Below are 20,196 nucleotides of genomic sequence, written 5' to 3'. Positions count from 1 at the left end.
CGTCAACGTCACTCGCGAAATTTGAGAACATTTTCGATGACAATGGCGAGGGAACGAAACGAGTGGAAACGTTGCTGGAGCCCGCACGTTCTGTGACGACTAGGCATTTAATTACCTAAGTAAGCAAAAAAAAACTAAAAAACTAAAAAAAAACTACTACGGTGAAGAAAAAAACAATCCCAGAAAATATAATAAGCTAAATAAGCGATTACTTATTGCACCAACTGTTTCTGGAAAAGTTTCGATCCAGCAAGTTGTTCTGGTTGTTATGAAAATTTAAGACTAAGCAAGACAGTAAGAAAAGTCATTACGGTTCTAATTCATCATTATTACGAGCCCCTGAAGTGATCTCTTTGCATACGTCTGCGTATTTTTACGGTACGGCACACAGCTGTTGGGAAAAAATATTGAAAACAAAGGTATTTCAATTAAGAAAAAAGACCGGGCAAGATCCATACAAAACTTACATGTACACGAAAACACTGTGTTTATGAAGCGATTTTTAATTCAATCGATCTTAGATCTACAGAAATCCTAAAAAAGAAAGTCTGACATTATGTGACAAATCCCCATAGGCAGCTAACAAAATGCTACTTTTTCTGTCGTTTTAGGACCTATCCACACATAGGTAGGGTTAAAGGCATCATCCCACAAATCTGAGGTGGTATGGATTTCCGGTGGAGTATTCGTATACGGGATAGTAGATTATGGAGAGAAGAGTGATTCCGTCCATTTTTTTTAATTGCCGTAAAAACGGTCCGGAAGATACGGCTTCGAACGATACGGCGCGCTATGTTCCACAGCAAGTTCGATTGGAGCGCGCCAGCCTTGTGCACTTGTCGCACACTCGCATGAGATGACATACAAGCAGGAAAAGATCCATATGGAACCTCTTAATGACTTAATTGGATGTATAGTTGGTAATGTGAGGTCTATTTGACAAACGAAGGTTTCTTACTATTTTTTTCTCTTTTTTTTTTTCTTACTGAAAATTTTTGTTGGGGGATTAAGCCTCGTGAAAGATTTTTTTTTTGGCGCACAGAGCTCATCTCTAGGGCACGCTGCGGAAAACGTACACAGTTAAATGTCAAAGAAACTATTTTCTTTATTTGTTCTTCTAAAATGCATTCTTTTCTTCTTCCTTTCCTTCTTTTTTTGCATTTTTTTTTTGGCTCACACAGAGTATAGTTTTTCGTGGTATGATCTACATTTTGAATAAATCCAAAAAAAGAAAAGAACATGCGTTTCTTCCATGAAGGTACAATACAAAGAAAAAATTCAGTTTACAAATACAGCTGCTTTCACCGCGCCTTTTTTTCAACAATCGTTGAAAATATTCAAATAATAATAATAGTAATAATAATAAAATATCGTTGAAAATATTTAAACGGTTGTAGTACCGTAAGCTGACACAAATACAGCTTTACTCTTTCATTCTCTTCACTTCTCTTTCCAATTCTTTTCAGTTAGCTCTTTCTTTCCTTCTCTTTTTTCGATTTCTCGTCTTTTGAGTGGTCCAAATAAAGGAAAAAAAACAAATAATACTTAACAATATAATTAAAAAACATAATAATAGTCTCTTAGACCTGAATATAGTAACTAGTAGTTACACGTATTCTTTCTGCAAAATGTTGAACATCTCATCAGATTTGTCTACAAATTTGATAATTGCTAAGTTTACATAGAAAAAACCAAAGAAAAATAAAAAAAAAGAAAAAGGAAAGTAACGACAACTGTGAACGATGACCTCCTACAACGTTTAATGTTTACCTTCACGTTGAATTGAATTTCAACGAAAATTTCAATTTCGTTTACCCCAATTTTCCTCGCCGAAGCAAACTTTGTACATCGTGCAGATAGTTGTTGTTCGTTCTTTGAACTCTGTCGACAAAAAAAAATCAATTTAAAAAATTTTAAGAGCTGAACAAAAGAAACAAAAATTAAGGATAAGGTTCGCGTAATTTTTTAGGTTATATTCAATTTAGAATTTCAAGCACTCTTCGTTTAGGTGACGTTTCGTCGCCGATGTTAACTTTGTACATATTTCAAATAGCTGTTACTAGTTCTTTGGACTGAATCGCAAAAGAAAAAAATATTGAGAAAAGGCAACGAAACTAAAAGATAATTTTTCAGGTTATAGAGTTATGGCAATTCATTAACAGATACAGATTTGAATTGTTTGCAAGCACGACTACCCCAAGAAATCCCTCTGAATACACATATAAAGCAAATGGAAGGAGAGCAGCAGATCGATCAATTCGTCCGACGAAGCAATTCTTTACACTCTTACGATTCACTGACTGAAACCAGGTAAAATGGATCAGAGATGAACTTAGGCGATGAAGCCAATGTGTCCAGAAGGTGTTTTTAGCCTGCGCAGGCAATAACTTTGGTACCAAGTAATCTACGCTGAGAGGATGAAATTATTGGTTGATACTAGAGCGGATTCGAACCTCCAATCGATCGTGCAGACAGTGGAACTTCTTACCGACAGTGCTACACTCGCCCATAATAATAATAATGATAATAATAGTAATAATACTTAAGGATAATAATAATAATAATAGTAATAATAATAGCAATAATAATAATAATAGTAATAATAATAATAATAATAATAATAATAATAATAATAATAATAATAATAATAATAATAATAATAATAATAATAATAATAATAATAATAATAATAATAATAATAATAATAATAATAATAATAATAATAATAATAATAATAATAATAATAATAATAATAGGTCCTTCTTAAAGCTAAGCAATTTTTAATCGTTAAAGTCAGGAGTGATGGTAATTTAAGTGGAAAAACACCTAATCCTCAGCAGAAACTCTCAAACAACAACAAAAAAAGAAGAGCATAGTGAAGAACTAGAATCAACGATATGTAGAGGTCACTTGCGCCCCAATTGCAACAATCTCTGCCCTCCTAGAATACTTAATCCGAGCGATATGGGATCCAAAAGCAGTGTATATCATTATACATCCGCATTATTGTTTATTTCAATTAATATTCAAATCAGTATTGGTCAGATCGTTCAAGAACTTGTCCAGTATTTTTCTCCATATTTTTTCCTTTAGTAATTGATTCGGTGATCACTACAAATGAGCATTCTTAACGTAAATCTACAGAAAAAATAACAATTCTTGTGATTCAGATTCTCAAGAATTTTTCAAGTTACAGTTTTTGTTTTTGGCTCTCTTTCGAATGGATTTATGCTTAATCCACGCGTTCTTCCGTTCTTCAATCGTATGAGAAAAACTCTCCAAGAAATGATTTCCAAGAAATCTCAAGCGTCCTATTCCATCTCCTCAATGCTTACTTCAAAGCTGCAATTGCAGTAAAAAGGATTTTGAGCATGGTGAAGTGTTTTCTTTCTAATGTTTTGATGTGCACAACACACTCTTGCGGTTGTCATGGCACGGAATCTAACTGCTTTCAATTACTGAAGAAAATAAACAAAAAAATATTAGGATATTGAAGATAGTGGATGTATCTTATTGTTTACATGTGGGCACTGTAACACAGGGACCTATTCCTGGAGAACAAGAGAAAAAACTACGAAAACTACGCATACAAATTTCAAAACAGATCCTGTAGGCGAATGGATGAGCGCTGCCTCACGCAGACTCTGAACATTCAAAAAACAAACAAATCCAAATAGCCTTTTGCAGTCCTTGCAAGTGCATTGATTTTGCCTCCATAAAAGTAATCGACGATTCTAAATGACTTTCTTATATATGTAAGAGACTTCTAAATGTTCCTAGGAATAAAAGAAAATGTAAAGCATTTTTTCTTGAATAAATTAAATGAATAACTCCCTAATGGTCCAACTAATATTTAGCTCTTGAATCAGATCAGAAATTTGTGGAAAAAAATTCCCAAAAATTCATTTATATCTGCTTCTTTTGTATAGGAGTTTTGTAGATATTTCTGGGAACAAAAAAAAAGGTAGAACAGATCCTTTCTTCTTCTATTCTTCCACAATTAAAAAAAAGAAAATAGAATATTAATTTTTACAAGTATGAGAGGCAAAAGAAGCAGAAAAGAAAAAACAAACAGTATGAATAGTAAGCTGATAGTTAGCAATATTTAGCGCTTAAATCGGATAGGAAATCCGTGAGAAAAATCCTAAAATCATTTATTTCTGCAGTTTGCAGCCCAGTTAGGCAACGGTGAGCTTGTTTGAAAAAGGTTTGACTCAAACTATTATTATTGTTATTATTATTATTATTAAGTAAACTTAATAGAGTTTGATAATAGTATCAATTTGGTGGCGTTTCTTTGAAAAAAAAAAGCATCAAGAACTATTCTTGCAAGTTTGTGCGAAAATTGAGATGGGAATTCCCTCTGAACGGTTGGGCGGAGCACGCAGGGGCTCATTTTACACACAAAAGTATATGTGTAGAAATATGAGCGATAATCGAAGATGGTTAGGAATAATTACATCCGCTTAGGCACCATCTTATCAAATTCTTAGCAGGTAAGCTGAGGTCTCGGATGGAACGGATCCTCATCCTCAGAGTTCTTTGGAGAGAGAGAGAGAGATTCCTACCGAGATGAGAAGCGCTATCAACGAATTAACGGCATCAGCCCACGAATCGGACGTGGCACGGATTTCAGGTGAAGTACTCGTATATGGGATTGTAGATTATGGAGAGAAGGGTGATCCCGTCCATTCCTTCCTAATTCCCGTAAAAAAACGGGTTGGAAGATACGGCTTGGAGTGTTCCGGCGCGCTATTTTCTACAACGAGTTCCATTGGAGCGCGTCTGCATTGTACATGCACCGTATCTTCCGAGCCGTTTTTCACGGCAATTAGGAAGAAATGGACGGAATCACTCTCCTCCCCATAATCTACTATGCTGTATACGAATACTCCACCTGAAATCCGTACCACCTCAGATTCGTGGTGTGATGCCTTTAAGCACACATCGAACGGTCCCAAAAAAAAGAAGGTAAAGGAAAATCCTTCAAGAAAATAAAGCCGTGAAACAAAAAAAATCAAAGTCTGACAGCCTAAAGAATTGGAAGTATCCTAGCTCAAGACAATTTCATCGATGAATATACTGTAAAGGGTTTTAGAGGGAGATCAGTTTTCCTCAACTCGTGACAAGTAAAACAAAACACGTTTCATTTACTGATTTATTTATTTATCTATTTATCTACTTATTTATTGATTTACTTATTTGTGTATCTGAATCGGAAAGGGTTTACTATAGGAGCACTCAGTGAACCGTGAAAATGACGTAGTGGAGGAAAGGAAAGAAAAAGATAGAATTATGACAAAAGAGTATTTTCTATTTTATATTTTATTTTACCATATTTCTTCCAAGATGGGTTTGGTCTAAAACCATACAACCCCTTTTCAAATAAAAATCTGTTCCTGAAGAATAAAAACTCGCTTTTGAATTTAGTGATAAATACACTGCAAAAATACCTTGGTAAACAATATAAAAATAAATAAATTATAAATAAATTAATTAATCAATTAAATAAATAAATAAAAACTAATTCCTTGAAAACTATAAAAAGTGCCAAAAGCTCTTGTCGTTACGATGATACACGATATAGAATGAACTTACAAGCTAATTGCTGAGGATATCCTTTGAAAACTCATCATTTTACCATTGATTATCATGGGGCTGAGGTGACGGTGCCGACGAAAAAATCTTGCGTAAAAAAATCGAATAAAAATAATTGTTAATTATTTTGAATTTGAGAATAATTAGCAGGTGATAATGAACAGATAAATAAATTATGCAGTAATTCAGCGATTGAGAATGTGTTCAGTAATGATCACTGTAAGATGAGATGCGTAACGAAACACTGACTAAAATCCGACACTGCAAACCCGTGGAATTTTCCAGAAATGAATATGTATGAAATAAAACAGATTAACCAAATGACCAAGAGAGATTATGATGGAACGGAATGATACGAAAGAATGTGACGACTTCTTCCTATGAGCATTTGGTGGGACAGCATGTGTTGTTTATTAGTAGAAAGAAAAAATTTAGGTTCGAGAATGAGAAAAACTCTAAAATGCAAATTAGTGGTGGTTTTCTTGGATTTCCGTATAACTTTCAAATTAAATCCTGAGAGGTATTTCAATATTCTGATATTCTAAGAGAAATTCTAATTTTATTCTAATGTTTCCTATGTAGCTTTTTTGCAGTTTGTAGGGAACAAATCTAGAAAATATCGCAAATATAAAATTTTACAGATGTTTGCGCCGATGTGAGACATCATTTTTATATCTCAAGAGAGATGAAGCTGACGCGATTTCTAAGTAAAGGAATCGAAACGGTAGTTGGTTTTTTTTTTTGAAGTAAGCAGGAAATGATAATGGAAAAATGTTCGTATCCATCCATAAAAAGATTTTGATCAATGATCGCTGATCAGTAAACATTTGGAAATAACAAAAGTTGTATTTCATCCCTTTGATGAATTCAACTTACTGTAAATGATCGTTCACTTGTTTTTGTTTATTCGCGCTGGCTGCTTTTTCGGAAAATTCATTATGAGATCTGTGAAAAAAAAGAATGAATGTTACCGATTGGAAAACATTCATTCTTTTTTTTGTTGAACATTCGATCCAGGAATCAGAAAACTGAAAGCAACACCATGGAAGTTTATTTTAAAAGCCACAAAACACTAACTTCATTCACTCAAAAAATTCCTAAAGATCACAAAAAAATTCTATTAAATTAATGGAAGAAGAAGAGAGTTATCAAAAATGCCTACAAAGATCTAAGAATTTTCAAAGGAATCAGACCTTTTCAAGATTTTTTACCGACCAATATTTCTGTAAAATTTTAATCTTAGATTCTTTTAATCCATAGCTTATATTGGGATATATATCGATATTTTTCAAATATTACGAATATTTCAACCACAGTGCTCATGAAGTTCATGTAAAAATTTCCTCTGAACACTAATCGTACACGCTATAATGTACTTCTAGGATTATATAAGTGAACTGTGTAAAAAAAAACTAGTTCTTTAGAATTATTTGCATATGGAAACACTGAAATACTATAAAGAACGTGGAATAAATTACGTAGACGGAACGTTCTAGAATATATGTAGTATACCTTCCAGAGAAAAGAGTTCGATTTCACGAGCAAAAAAACATTGAACATCAGAACATTCTCGAACAGTGTGACCAAGTTTGACCCGTTACAGTAGTACAACACTAGAAACCACTCCGTTTCTTTATATGGTTGACAGAATCCGAAAAAAATACCATAATCCTAGAGTGAAGAGTTGTGGTATAGGACCGAAACGACGAAGTGAAGAAGGATAGATGAAGAAGAAAATAGAAAACGATCAGAGAACTAGAGAAAAGTTAGTACAGTTTCGGAAAACGAAAAGAAAATGCTTGCATCTCTTTCTTCCAGAAGAAAAGGATAAAATGTATTAAAATGTTGAAATGATATCGCACGTTCGAAAAAAAACCAATGAAATTGACGTCTTGTTGTCCAGAATACAGGAACAGAAAATCAGATCAAACGGATCAATCAGATCAATTTTTGATCTATATAAATTGCACGACGAATAAAAGCTTCTTTTCTTTCGAAAATTGATTTTTTGAATTTTTTTAGATGCACATTGCCTTGATAACATCGAATTTATATAATTTTTATTTTATTAGAGACTCCTAAAAATTAAGTGCTCTTTATGGAAGGGTATTTTACCATACTAATCACTAGAAACTAAGTTAAATTCTAACAAGTTTTCAAGTGACAAAAATAAATATTTCTAAGAAATCAGTTAGAAAATGATTTCTAAGAGCAAAAAAGCCACAAAAATAAGACTCAGAACCGGAAACTGAAACGGCAAGAGAAATTGAGGACTTGAGTTGATTGTTGGACTTTAGCCATAAAAATATTCTCCTGTAACTAGGACTTATTCACACTTTTGGTTCATCACTTTTCTGAATAAGTGGATGATTAGGGAGTTATGGGAAATAAAATATTTTGTAGGCACTTGAATGGGAGCTGATTGCAAGAAAAGAACAACAGTCTTTGCCGAGACTGTTTTATTGGAGAATACCTCATGAAATAATGGATCGTGGACCATTCCAATGAATTTTTTTTTCTTGAAGTACTTTCATAGAGGGTTGACCAATGCTGTAAGGGAGATGAGTAGTTTGTCTAGCTGAAATTGTTAAAATTTTCAGGAACTCTTAACTATTAATTCTAAATTTAGAAAACCTTAGTTAAATAGCGGTAAAGGCATTAAAACTATTCCTAACATGAGAAGTTCACCGTTTTTACTGAGAACTGTAGAAGAAAGGAAAAAGAAGGAAAAATGCTGCAAAAACTTTATTTGCGCTTAAAAATACCGGAGTAGAATACAATTTTTTATATTTTGGGCAATCAAAGTATTCCTCAAGGGACCAAATAAACATGGTGGCTCTTTTTTTTTTAGAAAACTTTTGTATAGAGCTATTTTTCAACTTCATAAAACATATCTGAAATCTGCATTTTATTTTATTTCTTTTTTTATTTTTAAAACATTTCTGCAAAAAATGAGGTTATACTGACAAACACGGAACGGAACAGCACCAGGAAAGAAAAAAATTTGAGCAATGTCACTTCTCGTTTATAGGCCACTTCTTATTCTCGCAATGAAACTCCTATGGGACCGTTCGTTTGTTTTCTATAGCGTTTTGATGTATTTAAAAATCAAAACAGAAGACATATCACGTTACGAAAACATCTCAAAATCATTCTATAGCATCTTTCAATTGGAAATACGATAAAATTTGAGGACTAACGTAGACTATAGCAAAATTCGAAATGTTTTTGTCGTCCCCATTGCAGGAATCGGTGATCGTGAGCTGAACTGAACAGCTTAGAAAGGCTTAATGTGAGGGATTAATGGTCATCGCCCCAGGGAAAACAATCACACGTGGGCTTGATGTGTGTTTGTTTGTTTGTTTGTTTGTGTGTTGCTACTTCTTCATTATACTCTCGTCATCCTAAGCCGCTTATTAAGCTAAGCTTTACATGCAGTTGTGACGAGAACCTTATAATCTGATGCTCTTTTTGGTATCTCGTAGAAAATAGAACAAAAAAGAAGAAGGAAAAAAGAAGAAAAGAAAATAGAAACTAAACTAATACTAGAAACTAAAAGGTTTTATTCTTTTAATTCTTTTGCCACTTCATTCCGGGATGTTTCGGCTTCGGAGGACTGCATTCATTATTACGTTTCTTCTTTTTATAAATATTAAAGATTAGAATTTCTCAATTTTTGCAATAAGTGATCATAAATGACAGAACTTTAGAAGACCTTTGTGAAACTCATAACTAAGCAGCCAAAGCTCACTCAAACTTATTATTAGAGTTGCACTTATTTTTGCAGATCTAAACTTTAATTAAAATTTTAATTTACAAAAGTTCAATTCAATTTAATCTAAATTCAGAAAAATTATAGGTAAAAGAAATGAGTTTCATGATCCGAGCAATATTTCGTAGTGCATTAAGAGAACGCAGTAGAACTTCAGAAAATCTTTGTGGGAACCATGACTGAACAGTTTTAGCACATTATTCAGCTGTATTTCTAGAAAAAAAAAGAAACTACTAGTAGACTTCACGTCTCTGATCCTCAATGCTGAACGTGGTTGAAAAAAAAAGTCGGAAATAGAAAAAAATATGCATTAATTGCCACATGAACTTCTCAGAAATATCTCAGACAACCGTTGATCATTGAAAAATCCTCAGTATAGGAGTAACGTTAGGTTTATACGTTGCGGAAGCATCTTAGGGAATTTCTTATCCTTGATAACGTTGAAATTTTCCTATTCGAAAGCATCAAGCATTAGACAATTTTATCTCTAACACCCTTGAAATTTTCTCTCTTTTAAGTTACAGGTTTCCTTATGATGTATGTACAAAATGATACGTGTGTACTATTCGAGTGCTCATCTGGATTGTTTCGATGACAAGAGAAAATCCCAACAACAAACACGCCGTGATTGAAATCATTTCGCCGCTGGAATGCCCAGCACGTCGTTATAAATTTTTTCGCTCCGTATAAAAAATTACACTTCAGTTATTCGTTGCGTACGCACTTTAAATGCTCTTTTATGAGTTATATCTTTTTATGATAGTTTTCTTTGTTCTGGACAATGTTTTAGAAAAGAAAAGAATACGAATCTAGAGATTCTGAGTCGATGTTTTTGCCTGAGTTCAAAGAAAAAACCTTAAAGACCCAGATCCTGTGAAAATACTCCGTAAATTATAGGACATTATCATCCGATCGCATCCATTCAAACCTACTGTTTTTTCAAATAAATCCACTTGTTGTTAGAATGCAAATCCATGAAATTTCCCGATTTCTATCTGCCCATTTTTTCATTCAGAATAGGAATCTAAATAGATAATTGTATAGGTTTTGAGTATTTACCGTACTGCAACGCAAAACACAACCCCTTCCATAAGTCCAAGTTATCGAAATGTTATCGAACGCGCATCGATCTGGACGTGGCTGTGGTGATGGGCCTTGACCCGGTCGTAGCGACGTCGCCGTCGCCGCCGCTTCGAACGCCACCCACAAACCCAGTAAGCTGGTTTTCAATGTTACTTTTTAACCTTTTAACAATCCGAAAGGTTTTCTTTTTCCTTTTTTCCTTTCCCCTTCTTTTTCTTTTCTTCCATTTTTTAAATGAAAATTTAGAAGAACAGTTTTACGAAAACTAAAAGGATTGGCTCTCTGCTCCATTTCTTTAAATTGAAATCATTTTGTACCCTTACTTACTTTAATAAACAAGTCTTATGGATCAATAGGTTCTGTCTGTTCTCCTAATCGGTCTATTTTTAGTCTCAATTAAAAAATATTTAAGAAGAAAAAAAACCGCTACGTGCAAATAAACTAACCAACTCAACTTTCTTCTTTGATGAACTTGATATCATTCCTGGATAAATTTTTGATTAGTCTGGAAATTATATAGCCGAAGAAAATCCTTTGAAAAACTCGAAATTGTGAAACTACACAGCGTTTTAATACAAGGTTCAGAAATCAACTCATAGAAACCCGGCTCTGTTTCCAGTTGTGGATTTTTCTCTAATTCCAGCTAATTTATTACTATACCCAAACCAGATAGCAATGAAATTTTTTGATTATGGTCGCAGTAATGGGCCCGAAAAATCCTCGATGTATATAAATCAGCAGAAAAATGATAAGCAGAAACCTCTAAAACACTATTTTAAAGTGTTTACTTTTACTTTTACTCACTTTTGTGTTTTATCGCCTAAATCCGTACGTTGTTTCTTTTTTCTCTATCGTTTCAAAACTCATTTCTTCTTTCGAAACTTGTACTTGTTATTTGTATGCGTAGGTGGTGCGACTTGCTGAAAATCCTGTTTCTTTTTCTTTGGGAGTGAATTAATGTGAATTCATGGTAACTTGAGTATCAGAATCTCTACTGCTAAATTTTTAATGCCTAATTTTATTATTTTTGAAGGTAGACTATGATTTGTGCGGTGATCTTGGTGAATGGCAGATCAATTTTTATCATCGATAACTTGGAGAACTATTTTGAACCATTCCAATAAAAAAAAAGACATATCAAAATCCAGTGAAATTTTTTCCACGTACATATTTATTTAGTTTTTTATTTTGTATTAGACTAAAGAATACTATGCAATTGAGTTATTTTATGAAAAACGATGCAGAAAAAAGTGTTTCATGAGCGACATTCTCAACGAATCGATTCCAGTGTATGACGTACGAACCTCAAAACGTGGTGATCACTGGTGGATGTGGATTTATTGGTTCAAATTTTGTGAATCATATCCATGATGCTTGGCCGAGGTGTAATTTTGTGAATGTGGACAAGCTTATATTAAATAGTGACACACAACATGTTGATGAAAAGGTTGGTATTCGTATAAACAATTCGAATTTTCAACAGCCAATGAAAAATATTGAATCAACTGTGGAAATTTTCCATGAAAGAAACTATAAACTTTGAGGGAGTACTATTTCTTGAAGGGACAACAGACAAAAGATTTCTATTAAAACTTAGGTTCTTTTGCGTAAGAATCGATGTGAGTTATTTTTAAGGTCCGTAAATCGCCTCGATATAAGCTAGCTCTAGCTGACATCAAGAACCGGCAAGCAATGATGGCTGTCTTTAAGGAGAACAATGTGAGTAGTCCTAAAATCTTAACTAATTTCTCTTAATTTTTTGTTATTCTTTTATTGATTAATTTAACTAAGTCAAATTTTTTTTCAAGAGGAATTTTTTGATTGTCGCAGAGCGGAACGGTCGGTTCAACATTAAGCAGTTGTTTTTTTTTTCGAGGAAGTTGGGTGGATGAGGATTCAGGGCTGTTGCTTTGGCTAATGTTTTTATGAGCCCCTCAGAAAAAAAATCCTTGAAAGTGCATTGAAGAGCATTTCGCTGGGTTCATGGATAAGTTAAGGCTAATTAATTAAATTAAGGTTAAAATTCCATTCCGGATGCATGAATAGCTTAGCTGATGGGCTACCTCACCCACGCAGATTTCTAACAAGTAGATCAGGGCACTTTTTAGCGCATGATATAGCGAAGCATGGCCATCATGCGATTTGTTTTTGTAGGATAAATTAGGATGTTTTTTCCACGAAATTCCTCGTATACCCTAGTTTGGAGAGGTCCTTTTGAAAATTGCAGAAAAAATCAAAGCCGAAGATGATATTATAATTAGAACACCGTTGCCCATCGTTGGGTCCTACTTGTCTCCGGCCGAAGTGGGTCTCATTTGTCGGCTTTGCTGTCGCAGGATTTGTTGAAACCTCGTCCGTTTTTAAGGCTTAATTCCCAAAAACATTGCAAATGATCATCTGAAGAAAAATAACATTTTGTTAATAATAATTAATCTATTGAGTAATAATAATTTGTTAACAATTCCCCTTAATAGGGCTCTTTTCCGTATATTGAAGGTAATTCAAGAAAAATCAACTGTCTTCAGCAGCAGGACATTCTTCCAGATCGATACGGTGATCCACTTCGCTGCTGACTGCACATCAACTCGATGCTATAATGAAACAATTGAGGCGATCGAAAATAACGTGATCGCTTTTATCGAGCTTCTGGAAGTTGTGAAAGAATACGGGAAGATTAAACGATTCGTGCACATTAGCACTGATGAGGTCAGAATTCGCTGAATTTTTCTACAAATATGTTATTTTTTGAACCTTTGGATAGTTTTTTTTTTGGAATGTACTCAGCAGTTTGAAATATACGAATGGAGGGCAAGAACTATTCCCAAAATGAGTTTACACCAAGTGATGTGTTCTAAAAAGGAAAAACTTTTTTATTTCGACTTCAGTTTTATTATTCTTCTCTCAAAAAAGTAATTGAGAAAATCTTTAATACACTATTGTACAAAGTCGTGTATTTTCTATTTTATGTCCGTCAGACCCAACCAAACATTTGAAAAAAAAACATAAAAACATATAAAATCACAACAACTTACAATTAAAACAAACAATTAAATAAATTTAAATAGAAATACGTCACAATTGATTGGACTAAATTTTTCTTCTCATAAAATCGGAAATGTGAATATCGGTTCACTTGACCACAATTCATTAACATACATATTTATTTCTAATGATTAAAAATAATTTCTGTACACGCCTTTCTCGTTTCTTGGAGAAAATTGCTCTTATTTTGGCAGAAAATCCTGAATTTTAAATAGTTTTGATCATTTCAATTGAAAAATTGTCTGTGGATGTGGTCTTCTGCCTCCCAGACAGGCACTTTAGTGACAACAAGATGCATTTTTTCTTTTTTTTTTCTCTTCCTTCTCCGGAAGACTTGACTTCTTCCTTATTTTTCCATAACAGATTTATTCCGTCTATGTTTTGATATCGAACTTCCAGGTGTACGGTGATTCGGGTCTTGGCGATGATGAAAGGGGAAAGATTGAGGCCAGTCAACTTCTTCCTGGGAACCCCTATGCAGCTACAAAGGTGGCTACAGAAATTCGGGAATTTTCTTTTAAAAAAACATCCAATACGTACTTCTGTTTCTATAAAATTGTGTTTAGATCGCTGGCGAGGCTTACGTTCGGGCTTTCACCGCTCAATACAAACTCCCGATCATTACAGCAAGAATGAACAATATTTACGGACCAAATCAATGGGATGTTAAGGTCAGTGTCAGGGAGAAATTCTCAGGAAATTATAACTAATCTGGCAATAAATAAATAAATAAATTTTACCTGTGACAAACCACAACGATTACCACTTCTGCACTTTTCTTTGCGATGAAACATGGCTCTAAGTTATTTTTCTGAAACTTAACTCCTGCGAAGTCACCCATAGAATTTTTCAGATGATCTATTCATATCGCTTGACTAGTTAAGAGAACTAACAAAAAACTATGAAGGCTTATAGAGAGTTTTTTTTTTCAAAGGTCAAACTACTGCTCAGAACCATCTCTTTTTTTTAAACTCATTTTTTGAACTTCTGCGATAACGTTCGATAATCTGGGAAATTTCAGAAAACTGGTTATAGCCGGACCGAGAGCTTTGACTTTTTTCCCCATATCGCCATATCTTTTGGGAGCCTTCTGAAACGGAATTTCTTCTAGATTTGTCATCGATTTTGTTTGTGCTGCCGGCAAAATCTCGGAAGCAAGGTACTCTTGCCGGATAACCTGACATAGTCCCAGAAATCAATCATCTAATGGAATGAACTTCTCAAAAAAAATCTTATTTCGAGTACAGAGAAGTAAACGACGAAACGAACACAATGAAACACTAACCTACCTAGTTTTTTTCCAGGGTTTTTTTTTTTGTTTTTCAGGTGGTCCCAAGATTTATTGAAATTGCGAAAGTACAAGGTGAATACACTATACAGGGATCTGGAAAACAGTTACGGTAAGTCTAATGAAGTGATTTTTTCTCTTTCCTCTTCCTATTACCTGAAGTGGGTATTGTTCCAAATACAATTGTCTCGACATGATTTTCCAAGCCAAATTTTCAATAATATTTGCTATATTTCTTCTCAGCCCGGAAAAATGTCAACCAGCTGTCGCAAGTGTGAGATAACTTGATAATGGCAATACTCCATTCTCAGCTCTTTTTCCATTTTATTTCTATCCTTCTTCCAGTACAATATTTCCAAATTTCAATTATTTGGATTAATTTAATTTTTTGCGTGCCTGGCGTAGTTACGGGCTTTTAAGGGACCTATGCAGTGCACTAAGTCACTAAATAAAGTCGTTAAATTGATTAAATGAAAAAGTTCAAATCACCTTTTATTTACTACTTACCCATCAACTTTTTAACAGTTACTTCAATATTTCTGATATTTGTTTATTTTTTCAACTCATTATTTCGGCTTATTATGAAAAGAACAACATCCACAATAGCTTTGTTGTTCGCTAGAAATATTTTCCCTGCATGAAGTTCAGGACATGTCCAGTATCCTCGGATTACAGTACGCTTACTTAGTTCCTGTCGTTTAGATCGTGGTTATTTGTGGACGATGCAAGCATTGGTATTCAACGAGTTTGTGAGCGTGGGGAAATCGGCGAAATATACAATCTTGGCACTTATTTTGAGAAGAACAGTGAGTTTACAGAAGGCTGGTAGCCGAACAAAGACAACAACGCTCTTCTTCGATCTCTTCCCCTCTTAACTTCTCTAACCTCAGTTGCCGACCTTGCACATGTGATCCAAGCTGAAGTGGATCGTCAACTCGGCCGAGAAGTGACCACACCACGATTCATTTCCATTCCCGACCGACCATACAATGATTTGCGATATTTGATCGATATCAGTAAAGCTGAGGAACATCTTGGTTGGAAACCACAAATAAGTTTTGAGGAAGGTGAGTAGCTCTTCCTTTTCACCTGAGAACTTTGAAAAAATGAAACCAAAACAGAAAGGGAAACAAAAGGTTTGATTAAAACTTTGGAAGAAGAAAACTTTTGAAAAAAAATTGTAAACTTTAGACATTATACCTGCACCCTGCACCATTTTTACTTTGTAATCTAAGAGTTACTGTAGTCTCTAGTTGTTTTCGTGATCGGTTTTCCTTGTTGTTTTTTTTTGTTGTTTTTTTTTCTAGCTTACTGTTGCATACACTGCCTGAATTGAACCAAAACTGACCGCTGCCTCTATTTTCCGCTTCAAAAACGAACCATGATCCAGAGGACCAGAACATGTGCTTTTACAGTAGATGATTTCAGACCACGCAGGTACCTGAAATGGAGCTATAAAGCAGAGAAAGAGATTGTGTTGCGAAAAACGTGTCCCTTTCCGTAAGGTAACGATAACTACCGAAGACTACAATTGTTTTCCCCCGGTATTGTCATAATATTTGCAAAGAATTACTTTATTCTGATCACAGCAATGTCTAAGCGCTAATCATGAGAATTTTCAACATTTACCTCGCAAAAGAGAGAATAATGAAGAGCAAAAGGAAAGAGAGAAAGGAAATAGAAAAGATTATGACCAAACGAAAAATCTACGGCGGTTTCACTTTAAAACATGAAATTAAGATCTAGATCTACGGACCAAACCAGACGAAACGAAAAAATAGTGAAATTAAGAAAAAATTTTAAGTAGGCGTTGAAAAAAGAGTCTGATTTCTTCAATTTTTTAAATTTTAAGGTATGAGAAAAACAGTGGCGGCGGCTCTCAAGCCAAAGGAAAGCGTGAAGATGCACGTTGCTCTTTATGGAGGAAAGGGTTACGTTGGACAAGAACTCCAAAAGGTGTTTTTTTCTCTTTCTCGCTTACGTTAAAATTCTTGAAAGTAATCAAATTAGTGTTTTCTTATAGTGTGCCTGCGGCGAAAAAGCCGAAACGTCAGGCAAATAAAGGTTCCATCTAAAAACCTCGCAGGCACACTATAAGAAAACACAGACAGAATATGCCGAGGTTTCAAGACAAAAGAACATTCGAAATCAAATTAGGCTTAATTATTGCACAAAGCATAATATGATATGCGTATTGCAGGTGTTGACGAATAGACGGGTCCCATATGTTCTTGCCAAGGGAAAGGTTGGAGTAGATAGTGATAAGGAGGTAAGCTATTCTTGTTATAAAACAATTGGGAGTTTGTTTTGTGATGTTAAGATAGTTTATACAAATTACTTGTTTATTTATTTATCTGTCTGTCCTGCCTTTCTTCGTGCACAATCCACGTGAGGTTTGAGACTTATATTGGATCGAGGAGCCGCGACGCGCCTACTGAAACTGCGTGATTTTGGCGCACGGTCTCCCTGCCCAATGTGGCGCCATCGATCGCTACGGCGCAGCGCAACGCAAGAACTGGCGCTTATATAGTCGATGCGAACTGTTTTCAACCTCGCTAAGGCCGCGCTTCAGGGTAAACGCTTGAACACGGCCACAACAAGCGGTGGAATACGTTCGGCGCGCTGTATACCTGTGCAAATTTTGCGTGTTCTGTAATTTTTTCAAAAATTAGTTCCTTCTTAGATAGAAACAGAGCTGGCGACGTTGAATGTTACGCACGTGGTTTGTGTCACGGGTCGGACTCATGGGAACGGAATCAACACCATCGAATATCTCGAGGGTGGTCCGGATCGTACGTACGAGAACGTTCGCGACAATATGTACAGGTAGGTCAGGAGTGGAGGTTTTGTGTTGTGTGAGAATGAAGATTGATTTTGGATTCCTAAGTCTCTTAACCTTAAAATCCAATTGATTGTCCAATTGATTATGTCGTAATTTTCCCCACACTTTCACAGCACACAGAAACTGTCTCCATAAATCACACTTTTCTGGATTTTTTGAATAATCGAACGACCGACGTTCTTAATTGTTCGAGTAGTTTAAACTTTGGACGCGCTAAAATTTCATGTGTTCACATCATCTCCTTATTTTAGCTCAGCTTATGCCCTTAAGGGAAAAAAAAGAAATCCACACGTTATTCCAGCGCCACCGTACTTGGACATCTTTGTCGTAAACTAGGAATACACTTCACCTACGTAGGAACTGGCTATATCTTTGCCTATGACACCGATCATCCGATTGGCGGACCAGGATTCACCGAGGAAGGTAGGTGAATTCCCGAAATTTCCCGGAAATATTGGAAAAAAAATTCTGCACATAATTTCACAATCGTTTCCAGATATACCAACGTTTTTCGGTTCCTCGTATTCAGTCGTAAAAGGTTTCACCGATCGACAAATGTCGTATTTTAATGAGAAAGGCTGGGAGAATATTAATGCCAGAATCACACTGCCATTGAGTTATGAATTGAATCAACCAAGGAATTTGCTTTCAAAGATTATCAACTACAAGTGAGTAGAAATATTATTTGAAAATGATCAATCAATAACAGTAATTAAATATGTTCAGAAGAAAGTGTTTCCTTTCACATGAAACTCATGCGAGAACTGATCCCCTGCTGGGACCCAATTTTCACGGAATATATTGAATATATTGAAGCAAAACATCTACCACTTATTAAATAGTTCTTGTTAGTTACCAATTACCCACCATATACGCTGCTGAAAAACTCACTTTTTAGGAAAAAAATTATTTTATGATCCAATGTATAGATCATTGCCTAGAAACCACATGTTATTTATTAACAACTCGTTGTTTGCATGGACTCATACGACGAACATTTTGCCAGACGTTTAACATTTGTTTGGGGACCAGTTCTCGCCAACTTAATATGAATTGTAATAGTAATAATCGTATTATAACGATATAACAATAATAATATGATAATATTATAATATGTCGTAAGATATCCTAGGTGATCAGAAAAATTGAATTAAATGATCGTACATACTATAAACTCTTCGCTTTTACTTTAGAATGATTTATTGCAATTCTTTCAGGGAAATCTTTGATCTACCGGTGTCGATTTCTATTCTTCCTGACTGTTTTGAAGCGATGTTGTCATTGATGGAAAAACGATTCGGTGGACATCTCAACCTTGTTAATCCTGGGCCAATCAGCCTCTATGAGATTGTACGGCTATACAAAGAGGTTTGTCCATCACCTAATCCTTCTTGTAAATGCGTTTCTGGATTTCCATGTTGTTTCTCCAGTTCTACTTTTATTTCTGCCAGAAATTTCACTGGAATGTGGTTTTCTTTTCTCAGATTGTCGATCCATCAATAGATCCACAACCTATTGGCACTGGAACGGACCGTGGACAACTGCTCCTTGCCACAAAAGGGAATTGTGCGTTGGATACCAAGTTGTTAGAGGAAAAAGAGCATATACCAACCGCAAGGGAATCGCTTATTGCCCAGTTCACGCTCATGAAACAAACATAATTTTTCTGTGATAGATATGATCGATACGTATATATTAAATATGACTGCCATATAAATATATCTATAATGTTAACGATGTACAGTACCAATGATATGATGTTCCTACTAAACGATCAAACAAATCGATCAGGATCGGAGATCAAAAAATATACCTGAAGTTGTTGAACTGAAACGCTCCAATCGAACTCCATGTAGAAAATAAATGGGCCGGAACGCCCGAAGCCGTATCTTCCGGACCGTTTTTTGCGGGAATTAGGAAGAAATGGACGGAATCACCCAACTCTCCATAATCTACGATCTCGTATACAGATACTCCACCTGAAATCCTGAATACCACCTCAGATTCGTGGGGTGTTATTCAATCGATAATTTGGTTATCGCCAGTAGAGAGTGGGGTTGTCGCCGCGATTAGGAACTGAAATTATTTAATTATTTCAAATTGGCGGACGTCTAGCTCAAAATGCAGTTGGGTAATTTAGTTAAATTTAAGTTTAAATCTTAATCCAAAGAATTTATTCGCTCCATACGATTACATTTGCTTGAAGACATCTTTTATTATCACGCTCGTTCATTCTCCACTTGAAAACTCCTAATATCAACTGATCATTGCTTGATCAATCTCTGAATGGCAATTTACACTAAAATAATAAATTCGATAATAGCATAGTCTAGGTATAATTATAGGAATACCAATTATTCTTTTTTTTTTACAACCGCATCCACTAGACTGATTGTACGAAGGCGTCCCATAGTTCAACTAACTCGACTCGATTGTTATACTACGTCTTTTCCCACTTTTTAACTGTTTTCTTCTTTTTAACTGTGTAAACAACAGTTTAGTACCGTACTTTCGTCAAAATAACCCACAAAGCGCACTTTTTATTCACTTTTTTTCTTGTGTGCTTAATCC

General features: G+C 34.8%; 2 protein-coding genes across 2 annotated transcripts; one reads left to right on the top strand and one right to left on the bottom strand.

Moving 5' to 3' along the window:
• Nucleotides 1-2,423: 2,423 nt before the first annotated feature.
• Nucleotides 2,424-3,373, bottom strand: RB195_016890 (uncharacterized protein; the record flags this gene model as incomplete). Its single annotated transcript, XM_064183629.1, has 2 exons — nt 2,424-2,769; nt 3,336-3,373. 2 exons carry the CDS (start codon nt 3,371-3,373, stop codon nt 2,424-2,426), a joined length of 384 nt encoding a protein of 127 aa, XP_064039510.1.
• A 7,145-nt stretch (nt 3,374-10,518) lies between these two features.
• Nucleotides 10,519-19,286, top strand: RB195_016889 (uncharacterized protein; the record flags this gene model as incomplete). The annotated part of the gene is made up of 16 exons (XM_064183628.1): nt 10,519-10,584; nt 11,742-11,900; nt 12,089-12,172; nt 12,998-13,159; nt 13,895-13,984; nt 14,062-14,166; nt 14,822-14,895; nt 15,486-15,589; nt 15,674-15,850; nt 16,636-16,739; nt 16,984-17,052; nt 17,467-17,609; nt 17,927-18,048; nt 18,122-18,293; nt 18,843-18,993; nt 19,110-19,286. The coding sequence occupies 16 exons, from the start codon at nt 10,519-10,521 to the stop codon at nt 19,284-19,286; spliced, it is 1,959 nt and encodes a 652-aa protein (XP_064039509.1).
• Nucleotides 19,287-20,196: the final 910 nt, after the last annotated feature.

Source organism: Necator americanus, chromosome II, assembly GCF_031761385.1.
Source record: "Necator americanus strain Aroian chromosome II, whole genome shotgun sequence".
Lineage (NCBI taxonomy): Eukaryota > Metazoa > Nematoda > Chromadorea > Rhabditida > Ancylostomatidae > Necator > Necator americanus.
Note: the sequence above shows the minus strand (reverse complement) of the source record. Positions and strands in the feature narration are given on the sequence as shown.